The sequence below is a fragment of the Pongo pygmaeus genome, chromosome 6, assembly GCF_028885625.2.
Source record: "Pongo pygmaeus isolate AG05252 chromosome 6, NHGRI_mPonPyg2-v2.0_pri, whole genome shotgun sequence".
Lineage (NCBI taxonomy): Eukaryota > Metazoa > Chordata > Mammalia > Primates > Hominidae > Pongo > Pongo pygmaeus.
In genome coordinates this window covers 72196517-72210700 of record NC_072379.2, presented here as the reverse complement: position 1 = coordinate 72210700, position 14184 = coordinate 72196517, and the positions used below count along the sequence as shown (strand labels likewise).

General features: G+C 34.3%; 1 protein-coding gene across 14 annotated transcripts in view; it reads right to left on the bottom strand.

Moving 5' to 3' along the window:
- Positions 1–14184, bottom strand: part of DGKB (diacylglycerol kinase beta) — a 738724-nt gene that overhangs the window by 414610 nt on the left and 309930 nt on the right. For all 14 annotated transcript variants that reach the window (XM_054495969.1, XM_054495971.1, XM_054495977.1 and 11 more), the window contains 3 exons: positions 11937–12022; positions 9754–9843; positions 3111–3271 (listed from right to left, as the gene is read on the bottom strand). In XM_054495969.1, coding sequence (XP_054351944.1) covers positions 3111–3271; positions 9754–9843; positions 11937–12022 — 337 coding nt within the window. The remainder of the gene's footprint in view (positions 1–3110; positions 3272–9753; positions 9844–11936; positions 12023–14184) is intronic.

Here is a 14184-nt window from a genome sequence, read left to right as displayed (position 1 = left end):
ATGTCTTCCGGGAAGAGGCAAAATTCTCCTCTGTTGAGAACCACTGGAAATTGACCAAAGCATATAAAAAAATGAGAAATGTTTATTTAGGAAAAACTATTGAGCCTCAGATAAGAACTCTCTAATTAGTGATGTTTCAGTCTTGGGTTGCTTCGTTAGCCTTCAGCTCCCTGGGTGCTGTAGTTCTATCAGAGTGGAATAAGCTAAGAAAACAAGTAGATTCATTGTTGGTGGAGCTAACTTGATTTGAAATGGAAGCCAGAAAATCTCTATGGCCTAGAACATTGTTTTACAACTTACACTTACAGTAGTGATATCTGTGGCAAATGAACAGGGACAGCCGGTGTCATAGCTAGCCTGAGTTTGTGAAACTGACTTTAGGGCAAGCAGCTAACCAGCAGATTGGCCAGAAATTTAACAAGAGATCTTGGAATCAAACTTTCATATGGGTTGTGATAAACTTCTATATACTCCTGGCTGTCTGAAAATCTGTATGGATTTGCAAGGCTACACAAATGCTCAGAAGAGACAAAAGAGGATCCTAGTTATCTACACATCCTTGATTAAATGAGAGGTTTTGTACATGAGCAGAAAAGACAAAAGAAAGGTCAGATTATACTAAAAGCCGAAGGTGATTTCTAATTGCCTGAACTTTGAATGTATTCTTCAATGAACATATGGATGCGATGACAAAGAAAAGAAGACTTACTGGCTCAAAGTGTTTGAGCACAATCTCTAGACAACCATTTTGGCACAGGAGTGATCTCTAGGAAAGCAGTATACACCATAAGAAAGAAAGGCTCCACAGGTAAGTCACTAAATAGACAAACAGGAACAATGATAACCACTGTGGGCAGATAAAAATCTAGGGAATTAAAGATATAAACAATTTTCAGTATTCAACAAAAAACAAGGAGATATGCAAAGGAATAGCAAAGTGTCACACATTTAGGAAAATAACAAGCAAACAAACAAGGTCTCCGATGGGACACAGATATTTGACTTCACAGACAAATACTTCAAACCAGATATTATAAATATGTCAAAAGAATGAAAAGAAACACTGTTTAAAGAATAAAGTATAGGCCAGGTGCGGTGGCTCATGCCTGTAATCCCAGCACTTTGGGAGGCCGAGGTGGGAGGATCACGAGGTCAGGAGATCGAGAGCATCCTGGCTAACATGGTGAAACCCTGTATCTACTAAAAATACAAAAAAAATTAGCCAGGTGTGGTGGCGGGTGCCTGTAGTCCCAGATACTTGGGAGGCTGAGGCAGGAGAATGGCAAGAACCCAGGAGGTGGAGTTTGCAGTGAGCCGAGATCGTGCCACTGCACTCCAGCCTGGGTGACACAGTGAGACCCCATCTCAAAAAAAAAAGAAAAAAAGAAGAATAAAGTATAAAGTATAGTAACAATGACTCTCCAAATACAAAATATTAATTAAAGATACAAAATTATAGACAAAAGAACCAAGTAGAAATTCTGGAGTTAAAAAGTCTGGTAACCAAAACAAACAAAGAATCCTAACAGACTTAAGAGACTGGCATCATTAATATCTAAAGATTGGAAACAATCAAAATGTCCACCAATTGGTGAAGGGATAAGCAATATTTGATACCTCCATGCCACAGAATCCTATTCAACAGCAAAAAGGGAAACAATATTTACACAGTTCACATGAGTGAACTCAAAAACTTCATCCTAGGTGAAGGACTCCAGATGCAAAACTCCTATATTGTGTGATTTTAAAAATTATTTTCCCATAAGTTTTTGGGGTACAGGTGGTATTTGGTTACATGAGTAAGTCCTTTAATTTGTGAGATTTTGGATATTTTTAATTATAGAATGTCCATAAAAGACAAATCTTAGAGGCAGAAAGCCAGTCAATTCCTTCCCGAAACTGGGAAAAACAGCCAAGATTGAATAAAAATGGGACTGAGGGTTCTGATTTGCATAATAAAAATGTTCTAAAATTGGATTAATTTACTAAAATCATTAAAAAGTACACTTACAATGAATGAATTAGGTTGTGTGTAAGTGATACACTAAGAAAGCTGTTAAAAATACTGTTTTTATACCAACGTGAATAGGAGGGCTTCTCTGGATCAAGACACATTGCATTTTTCTTTCAAATAATAATAGTCGTTACAGTATTAGTAACCATTGTATATTTAGCCTTTATTATCTACCACTCTATGAGATTCTTTAAATGTACAATCATATTTGTAACTCTATGAGAGAGGATATAATAACCAGCATGGCACAGATAAATAAATAGATACTGAGATTAAATAATTTGCTTAAAGACTCTTATCCAGGTAGCTTACCTCTTAAGTTCATGGACTCAACCAATGTTTTCTATATTCTACTAGCCTTTTTATAGTCTGTGTGTGTGTGTGTGTGTGAGATGTGACATGACACAAAATTAGCATGGCGTGACATACATTAAATGGAATGTAATGCTTTATTTTCTATATTTTTAGATTTCATAATCATTGGCTAAAAATATATATAATCACTGTTAAAATTATTTCTTTAGGACTAAAATTTTAATAGCTATTTCAACAGCCAAATAATATTTTACTCTGTGTAAGATTCTAAAATAAATGAAGTGAAAACTCAGCCTTCTGACTTATTAATCACTTGAGAATAGTAGCAGGTTTTTTTGCAGACTTTTCATAGATTTTTAGTAAGTTATAATGATTTTATAAAATGAATCTCAAAGTAAGATAAAATTTATTGCAATATTTTCACATTTTCAATAATATGGAGCTTTAGCTTGTGCTCTAAAACTTGTAAGTATATTAAATCATTCTAAGCTTCATTTTAGTAACACAAATAAACCAATTACAAAGAATATAGTTTTTTTCCTTTGTTCATGTCTTAAGACATGAAAATTATGTCAATTGCTGATACTCTGACTTTAAATTGGTAAGTGATGATAAAAATAATAGTCATTAGAGCAATAATAATTGCCTATTAGAAGAGATGTTTTGACGGCACAAAGGTAAAATAAATTATTTATAATCAGTAAATTTTCATAGTGTAAAAGTTTTCTTACTGTGATTATCCAGTACAGGTAAAAAGGTAAAATTGAGTGGAAAATCTTACCACGCCAATGGAAAAGTAATTATTGATGATACTGTAAGGCACTGGGTCTCCCTTCTCATCTTTGTCATTAGGTATGACTTCAAACTTCCACCTGTCCAACATGATTTCTGTGCTGTTTTCAATGTCTTTTAGAATTTTCATCAGATTCTCACCTTCATAACCTAATGGGGAAAAAAAATACCTTGAGAAAAGAACTCTAACCAAATAAAAAAGCTGTATTTTTATGTTTCAGTGTGTTTATGCATATGTAATATTCTAAAGGTAAATAATGATTTTGAAGCACGTTCTACCACCAAATGAAGAATTAATTATAACATTATACTCATACCCACATTTAATCCTTAACTTTAATTTGTACCGTACTGTATTTCTCTTTTGTGGTGCAAATTCTCAGCATATACAACTGCCAAGTGAACATTTCTACTGTATGCCCCACAAAACTTTATATCAATAGATTCAAAATTGAATTCTCTGCTTCCATATCTTCCTCCTGTGCAGCTGACTTCACAAAGACACCATCCTCTACCCAGTTGCTAAAGTCAGAAATGTGGATGACATTTTAGACTTTTCCCTTTCCATCACTCTCTTACCCTCACCTTTTCCCCCTAGTGATATAAAACTTTCAATTTAAGTAAAAGGTCCTACTCTTTGTAAGTTTTAAAATTTCGTTTCTTATTCTATCTACCCAGGGGTCTCCTTTTCTTTTTGGCTGGTTTGCATCTATTTCCTTGGCATTGTTTTATATTTGCTAATACTTCTTCCCAGTGCTGCTGCTTATGCCTGTAGTCTCAGCTACTCAGGAGGCTGAGGCGGGAGGACTACTTGAGGCCAGGAGTTCCAGGCTGCAGTGAGCTATGATTGTACCACTGTATCCCAGCCTGGGTGACAGAGCAATATTCCATGTTTAAAACAATAAAATTAAATAAAACTAATAAATTTCCTAACATTTCTTTCTGGAAAGCACCCTTTCAAAATAATGGCTCAGATGCCCCTCTCGCAGTCCCCTACACGCAGTTCTCGAAACTAGCCCTATCTTAGAACTAGTACACTACATTGTCATTACTTGTGTTTTTCTCACTACAGGTTCCTCTTAATCCGGCCTGCCATAGAGTAAATGCTCCACAAATCAATTTTTTAATGAATCTATGATAGATGATCAACATGACCTGAAAATAAAAGTCTTGCCAATATTACATTCTCAATATTCAATTGATTTGTAGGTATATAACATTATAGTTATCACTGCAGCCTAACCCTGACAGACTTGCTGTTTTTGTTTCTTAATCTTCCTCAACATTAGTTTCCTTCCCTGTAAAAACCTTATTAATTCTTGTGAAGATTAAGCAAGATAATGCCTAAAAAGTTCTCAGTACATGAGTCCTAAAACAGAGAATAAAAAGTTCTCAATAATATTTTACTACTGATGATGATACCATCAGAATTTGAAATATTGTACTAAGTTAAATCATCTCTCTCTTCACCCACACAAAAGCACACACATAGTCAGTCCTAAAATGATATTTTGAGTTGGAACAATATTTTCAGTTTTCGTTTTTTTCTGTTCATTATTTAATTGTTGAACAAGGAAATGCCAAAGGCTATGAGTCCTCATTAGAGCTATTCACATACATATCATTGAATAAACTCATTGGGTTAAAAGAAAACAGGCACTCTCATATGCCAAAATTCGCTAAAGAGGAATGCATTACACTTAAGGTGGATCTGTTCAATTAACTATTAGAAGGTGAAAGCCACCAGAAACTAGAAATACCTCTTCCGGAGCTCATCATCACTTCTTATCTTACACAGGTTTAAACAGTAATTACACACTATTTAATACATACAGTAAAGGGTACAATAAGTAATGATTACATAAACATTGAAAATATTAAATATTATTTCAGACGAGATCGAGTGGATTCAGGGTGGTATGGCCATAGACTAAATATTATTCCAAAAGCTATCATATATCTTATAGTATAGTTTGAAGCTGTAAGTATTAATAATATGCATATAACTGTACTCAGTGGCAAAACACTGAATGGCTTAAACTGCAAGATTACAATAATTATATTTACTAACATTTCATGTTTCTTAATAGTGCTACCTTATTTTAAATGTTTAATTAATTTCTAATTGTTAATTTCTTTTAGGAAGTATAATAGCTCCCCAAATAAATTATATACATATATATATATTATTTTACCTACTGACTTAAGTAAAAAAACACTTAAAGCTATTCATCTATTTTCCAAATTCTGCTTTCATGTCAGAATAAGCTTGATAGTCTTTAGGCATAAATTAATTTGCATATAATAATATATATTATAATATAGGAGTATCCTGTGCATGTGTATACATATATACAATTAGCAGAAATACTAGTAAATAGTAATGCTTTCAAAAAGGCTGAATTTGTTCTCAGTCATGTCTCAGGTCAATAGAAGCACCGACCAACATAACACTGGAACAACGTAGAAACAGCCACTTAACCGGGAGAGAACATGATAGGAATGAATGCAGTGAAAATCAATAACCACAGCTAGATTGTAGCAGGGTCACTCAGTTTAAAATCTTTACCACTGGATATGTGTATACGGATTTTTATGACTAAACATGAAAAAGTCTGGTTTAAATCTGTCTTCTAGCCAAGCAAAAGTAGAAAGAGGCAATAGATAAATCTTGAGAATTACAACATCTGCAATTCAGAAGTGATTCACATAGATAAACTCTAAACTGTAGTCCCCCATTTAACAAATATCTTTTCCCTACTTCTTGTATGTATCTATGCCCAAGATTGTTAAATAATGATAAGTAACTATTAATAGGGTTCCTGTACCCAAGAAGATCATGATTTTAAAAAGGATAAATCAAATCCACTAAATATGCCAGCAAAAGATTTTTACAGAAAAGAATAATGCTATTTTACTTTCATTATTTTGATTTAAAGCCTGTAATCAATCCAGGCTAAGAAATAAAATGAAAACATGATTAATATTTATTTTATATTTAATGATATGATGTTATAATGACTGAATCTAAAAAGTCATAGAAATTTTTGCAAATGAAAATCACATAAAAAAATGCAACAACAAATCTGTATAAAAGTGTGTCCAGGCCAGGCACAGTGGCTCACGCCTGTAATCTCAGCACTTTGGGAGGCCGAGGTGGGTGGATCACGAGGTCAGGAAATTGAGACCATCCTGGCTAACACGGTGAAACCCCGTCTCTACTAAAAGTACAAAAAATTAGCCCGGCAAGGTGGCGGGCGCCTGTAGTCCCAGCTACTCGGGAGGCTGAGGCAGGTGAATGGCGTGAACCCGGGGGGTGGAGCCTGCAGTGAGCCAAGATGGCGCCACTGCACTCCAGCCTGGGCGACAGAGTGAGACTCCGTCTCAAAAAAAAAAAAAGTGTATCCAATTTACAACTATTACTTGCCTCCTTAGTCTACACAAACAAGGTTTTCCTTGCAATTAAATTTTTGTTAAGAGAGACTAATGATTGCCAGAAATTTACAAAAAGAATGCTAATTAAGCTAGGATATCCTACATTCTTACAGTGTCAACTTTTCCAAAATATGAAAATATATTCCTATAAAAAAGAGACTTCAAGTTAATAGATTCCCTGAATCTTAAGTGAACCAAATGATTATTGGTTGAATGAAGTACTTTCTTCTACAAATATTAAGCATAATAATAATTACTGCAACTGCATAAAGTACTTAACACAAACATTGATAGGGTTTGGCTCTGCGTCCCCACTCGAATCTCATTTTTAGTTGTAATCCCCATAATCCCCATGTGTCAAGGGAGGGACCTAGTGGGAGGTGATTAGATCATGAGGGTGGTTTCCTCCATGCAGTTCTAGTTGTAGTGATTGAGTTCTCATGAGATCTGATGGTTTTATAAGGGGCTATTTCCCCTTTGCTCATTTGCTTCTCTCACCTGCTGCCATGTAAAACACGCCTTTGCTTCTTCTTCACTTTCATGATTGTAAGTTTCCTGAGGCCTCCCCAGCCATTTGGAAGTGTGAGTCAATTAAACCTTTCTTTATAAATTACCCAGTCTTGGGTATGTCTTCATAGCAGTGTGAGAGCAAACTAATACAAATACTGTGCAAACAAGTTATCGGTTTAGCACAAGAACCTACAAGGTATGCACTGTTATCTTCTTCAAATTCTGATGAGGAATCTACAGCACACAATTTTTAAGTAACTTGCTCAAAGTTACACACCTGTCAAGAAATAATCCCACCGTAAAGCATATTTCTTTGTTAATAATCTCTAGCAAATGGCTTCTCTATTTCCCTAATTGGTCAACTTGGGCATCTTGATACCTTGCTTTCCCTAAAATTCCTAACCAAGCCACTGGTAAGTACAATTAATCTAAGCCTGAAAATGCACCTCCAGTTTGGCTACTTGCCTGATTTAAATCATGTAAGCTCTAGTCTGCTCACTTTATTATGTAATTAGGACAACTATAATAGAAGTTCTCATTTGGAGAACTATAGTTCTGCATGTTTTCACATTTTCTGACCAGTTTATTTTCTACCCCAAATTAATCTGTTTTTGAAAATGTGTCAGTGTGTTACTCTGCTTCTGAGACTTTCAAAGCTTCTCTTTACATGACAAATTCAATCAAGTAAAACTCTTACAATGACAAATAGGTTCCTGCATTATCTGGCTCCCAATTGTCTTTCCAAAGTCATAGTACTCACTATCCCTAATTGCCCACCATACATTGCTGCTTCAGCAACCCCACCTGCATTCCTTCCTTCAGTCCTTGAAACACAGGGAGCTATTTCTCCTCCTTCTTATATTTTAGGTCCAGCTTTAATGTTACCTCCTCAGAGAGACCTTCTTGGCCATCTAGCTAGATAGTTCATCTCTATTATTCATTCTTCTGATTCCTTGATATCATTTTATAATTATATATTTCATTATTGTTCAATTTATTTTCAATTATACTCAATGAAAATGTAATCTCCAGAAGGATAGAAGCCATTTGTTTATTTCCTCACTGTATATTTAGCACCTAGAACAGTGCCAACACATATCAGACACTCACAGAGAATTCATCACTAATAGATACTTTGACACATGCTACAGTCCTTGTCTTTGTCCATTGTTAGTACTTTGTATGTGGTTTCACAAGAATTATTAGAGTATGCCAAATATGGACTTCTTTAACAAATTTGAGATTTAGGCCATTTGTTAATTTGGAAGCAAAAATAAAATTACTAATTTTCACATACATCAAATATATGTTCCAGAAGAACATGGCAAGAAGACTCACATATTTTCTTTCTTTTTAATCAATGCATTTGTATGAACACTGGCAAATACAGGTATCTTATCAGAAATGGTGATGTCTGTATTCATTTCTTTAGATTTCATGAACTCTAATGCAACTCATGAAAATACTCCTAAAGTATATTCTTACTGAACATCCCAAATAGACTACATACTAAGTTCTTGACTTAGTCAAGCACGTACACAGCTTAGAGGTAGTTGGTCAGATATTCATGGAATTATTCTCCAACTTTGCTGTAAATCAGAGTTACTTAGGGAGTTTGTTTAAAAAAAATCATCTGCTCAGCTCCCAACTCCAGGTATTTCCATTCAGCATGTCTGGAGTGGGGTCAGGTCACTGTATTTTTAACAAGCTCCCCAGGAACTCTGTTCACCTTGTCTTAGTAGACACTTTTCAAACTTCTCTAAGTGAGGTTTGATGCTAAAAATATTTAGCATTCAAGTCCTGCTTCTTTACCAAAGTCTAATGGTGTTTAGTGGTCTTATCTAGTGGTGTTCAGTGATCTTCAGATAAATATAGCCTATTAGTGACTCTGCAAAATGTTTTAAGACCTCATCTCAAAATATTCTCTCTTTGCTTACCCTACTCCATCCACACTATTTCAGTTTCAGTTCCTTGAATATGTCAAGTGCCTTGCCACCTCTGGGCCTTTGAACTCAATGTTCCCTCTGCCTATGAAGTTCACACCCAGCTTTACACGGCTGTGTCATTATCTAGCTAGTAGTTTTTTCTTCTATGTCATATCCTCAGTGAGGTCTTTCCTTATAATGATCATATGTTCACTTGTTAGTGTAAAGTCTCATATATGATTTTATGTGCCACTAGAAGTTAAGATACTTTTGTTTTTCCTTTGTCAACTCTGTATCCAAAGTGCAGAGTACAGCTGGCTAGCATAGAGTGAGTCTCAAAAACTGAGTATTATTTAATGTATTTACTCCTGGGAAACTAATTCATTAGCCTTTCATTTTTCCTTTGTTTGTGATTTTACCTCCCAACTTATAAATTAAAAGTATAAAAATTACCTTGAAATGCATCCATGTGTACCTTATTTTCTAAACAAAAAAATCAAAAACAAAAACCAGATATGTTTGGAAACTTGCCCTCCTTTAGTTTAAGTCTCTAATATCACATTAAAACCCAATACCCATGGTCTCTTTGTCCACTATTTGTTCTTCTATCCAAGACTATTGTTCAAAATCATATATTATATATACCACGTCAGTTATCTTCACTGAAATCATATGGTTTTTGTTTCTTTTCTTTTCTTTTTGTTTTGCAAGGGAAAGGGGTGTTGTGTACTGTTTCTGCTTTTGTTGTTGCAGCTGCTTTACCTCCTCCCCATCGCAGGCATCTTGCTAGATCATTGCCAGTCCCAAGAGGCAGAATTGCAACTGGAGGATGCTTGCCTACATTGGCCTTTTCTGCAGAATAAAAAAAATACAAATAAAGAAAATTTTAAGTTCAGATAAAATGATGGAAATAAAAAGATAGCCCGATGATATTAAATGAAGGAGTTCCAATAGGTACTCATAAACAAAACATAATTGTATTTTTAGATATACACAATAATGAATTAATAATAATTTGTACACATTTGTAGCAACTGATAAAACACAACTACTATTATTCACAGAATGATGGAATTTTCAAAACTCAGGCAAGAGGAAAGCTTTTTAAATATCTTAACTCAGCTAAAACTTGTGGTGTGTCTTATCTCCATTACAATCCTCAGGGATATTATTATATACAGCATAAGATTACAATACAGAGACACAACTAGGATGGATGAGTAGGTTCCTACATAAAGTCCTTTTGCAACATCAATTCCAGGTATATTTTACTTAAAGGAATAAAATATTTGAAAACTGTTGAATTATAAAAGTGAATAAATTGCTAACCATGTCCTTGACTTTTCCCACCCATGGTGCTGCTTTGTGTCAGAGCAAATGGAACACAACGTTAACAGCTGGAATACAACGAGATCAGCAGGTTTTCCATGAGATTAATCTTTACATCACATAATGCTTTGGGTTCAGAGCAGTAAAGATCTCTGCCGCTGACATCCCATATGCTTTGGTTTGAATCATCGCATGCCTTGAATTAATCTCACAAATGTATATCACTTTCTTTTATTTTTTCTTCCTCCTTAGCCCCTCAAAATCAGTGTACATATGTGTGTAGGGACAGAGGGGATAGATAATGCAGGGATATGTCGCAGTGAAATAGCCGACAATAAGATTTTGAGGGCTAAAACAAGCTAAGAATTCCTGCTATTTTTCCTCTAAAATCCTTACAAGTCCTCAGATACTTTTCCAACTAACTTATTAACTTTTGTAATTCTTGAATTCTGGTTGTCTTCTCAGATAAAACATATAAATACGATTTACATTGTTTAATGGAAGACCAGATTAGAATTTTCACTGTTTCTTTTTAAATCAAATATTAGTAGATTAAAGCTGTTAGATCCTTATCAAAAGTGTTGCCGACATGTATTTTTCTTAATTTGAATATTTTTAGTGTATGCAAAGACAGAATGTTTTCTGCATTGACTAAATACGTGTCTGTTTCAATTTATACAGAAGATAAAACTTCTTTTGAATCAATCCGTTTTATGAAAGGGCCTGTTTTAAACAAAGAATTGATCAATGCAGTAACTGAAATGAGACCAAAAAGAGTCAATATTTGCTTTGGATTTATTTCCTCATAAAGGCCAATTCATGATCTCTTTTTCTAACTAGTAACCAGTTCCAACAACTGACTAGATCTGAAAAACCAAATAATTTTCCTGAATTTATAGTTTTTCTTGTGCTGCATACTTACCTTATATCCTCAATGATGTTCCTGTATTATTTGCTCATAAAACTCGAGCTTTTTCAGTTTGAATAGAGAGGCAATATAGAATAAGGCTTAACTGTGCATTCTAATCTCAGCTCTTTCAGTTCACAGCTATAAGACTTTGTTGTAATTATTTACTTTTTTCCAAGTTTTAGGTTCCCTATCTCTACATGGGATTATTAATACTATCTGTGTCATAGAGTTGTGAGGAATAAACAAGATAACATGATGAATAAAAATTAGCTATGATGATGATGATGATGGATGATAACGATATGAATGTACATAGAGGGTAAGGTTTTGAGGGTCCATGTTTTAATAACGTAAGCACATCAATTTCGCACAGACTTTATCACAAATACTAAGACTGCTCCTTCAGCTCCTTGTCTGGGGCACGCAAACAATCTGATTTCCTAGAGCCCCTGAAAACAACTCTGAAAATTTGGTAAACACTGTAAGAAGTGGATTAGAAAGGAAGGACTTCTATGTACTTGTAAACTATTTTGCCAGTTAAATTTTTGAACTACAGAATAATAAGTTAAACCAGTGTGCAACCTTCCAGGTGTCCAATTATGTCACTACTTCCAAAGATAATGATACAAGCAATAGACACATAGATGAAACAGGATTTAAAGCTATCGCTCTCTCCCCAGCCATATTAAGTATGTGTCTGCATTACCTATGCAATCCAAAACCCAGCCCACGGTTCCATCTCCACCACAGGCTAACACTCTGAAGTCAGGAACATCACGGAAAAAGTTTAACCTGAAAAATAAGCATGTTATGGCACATGATTAATAGTTTAAAAATAAGATATTTTCAGTTTTGTATCATTAATATTTTACCCGATGAAATACGTTTTTATTGTATAAAAACTGTAAAATATCTCAGTGATAACTTACATATCCTTTAATCCTATTTTATAACTATATATTCAAGATTCTATAACTTAAAAATATTTTGTAATTATATATTCTAGATTCCATAATGAATATACTCTTTCTTTAATAAACTCTAAAATTTTAAGAATAAAATTAGTAAATTATAATAATTTTCACTGATATTCTCCCAGATGTTATTTGCAGTTCACATAACCCAGAATGACATATACTACATTATTTCATTTAATAAATTTCATCAATCCAAAATTATCTTTTGAGTGAATATATAAATGTGACAGTTATGTCAGTAAATATGTCTTTAACAATTTTCTACTTTCTCCATTACTGGGAGAAATTGATCAGACTGCAACTGGGGTTCTAGCCAACTTTCCTTTTGACTGAGAATCTGCAAATAGGAGTCAGGCTTCACCTTGTATTTTGACCTGGTTGACAGTGTTTTCCACCCGGGAACACTCTAGCCTAATTGCTGGGTCAGCTGCCATAAATACCCACTGCTTCTGCTGTTACTGCATGCAGCGTGCTTAATAATGCAACCTACCTTGGGAAAAGTCACAAAGGCAGGTAATGCAGCCAGCTATACAGTCATAGCCTATTTTCTTGCAATAAAAAAATTCAAACAGGACAGAAATTTTGGTGTGTGTCTCTTCACCTCCCTTGTCCCAAAGATAACAACTGATAGTGATATAATATGCAACTATCCAAGGAATTTTTCTACGTTCTTACATATACAAATTTTCATACATAAATCTTTATTACACACATATTTTCAACATGAATAAAATGTGCTATACATACTGTTCATTAACTTGTGTGGTTTTATTTTAACTTCAAATATGTCTAAGAGAACTTTGTGTATCAGTATATAACATATGCATATGTCATGTGTTGCATTCTGTCAGATTATTATTTTTAGGCACTGCATCATGTTTTATAAGTTCATGTACTACAAGATAAAATGATTTCTTCTTATGAATTTTTAAGCTATTTCCAGTATCTCATTATTACAAAAAAGTATTGTATTTAACATTATTTGAAGAACATTGTGTAAATGCGCGCATGTGTTTTGAAGGCTACTCTAGAGAAAAATATTCCATTACATCATTATATCCCTCTGAATGGCTCCCACTGTCAAATATGCAAGGATTCATTTCCTTGCAACCACAAAACACTACATATGAACAACTTTATGATATTTCTTTAATAATGAGTGAAAGCCAATATCTTTTTATTTGTTGTAAAATCACACTTCCCTGTTTACTAGTGAGTTGAGCATATTTTTATACATTTCCTGGAGATGTGTAACCTCTCCTACAAAAAGAACATTCAAAGATGTGCCTTTCTTTCTAATGAATTGTCTTTTTATTTCTTATTTTTATTTTTATTTTTTTGAGATGGAGTTTCACTTTTGTCGCCCAATACGGAGTGCAATGGTGCAATCTCGACTCACTGCAACCTCCTTCTCCTGGGTTCAAGCGATTCTCCTGCCTCAGCCTCCCAAGTAAGCTGGGATTACAGGTGCCTGCCACCACGCCTGGCTAATTTTTGTGTTTTTAGTAGAGACAGGGTTTCACCATGTTGGCCAGGCTGGTCTCATACTGTTGACCTCAGGTGATCCATTCTCCTTGGCCTCCCAAAGTGCTGGGATTACAGGTGTGAGCCACTGCGCCGGGCGAGTTGTCTTTTAATACTACTTTACAAACTCTTTGCATATTACAGTAATCTTTGCATTTAAATTTGCATCACTTAAAAAAATTTTGTCAAGGTAATACCAACACTGCATAAATATAATAAAATATGTATAAAAATTATTAAAACCCATCATCTGATTATAATATCCATGGATATTTAGAACAGGAAACTTTCATGCATTTTCTCATTTATTATATTGTGGATATTTAACCTTTGTGAGACATGTTGCAAATATTTTATTCAGTTCTAATACTCATTGATTTGCTTATACTAATATATATCCAGTAGAATAAACACATATGTACCAGTTGCCCATTCCAGGAGGTAGAACATTTC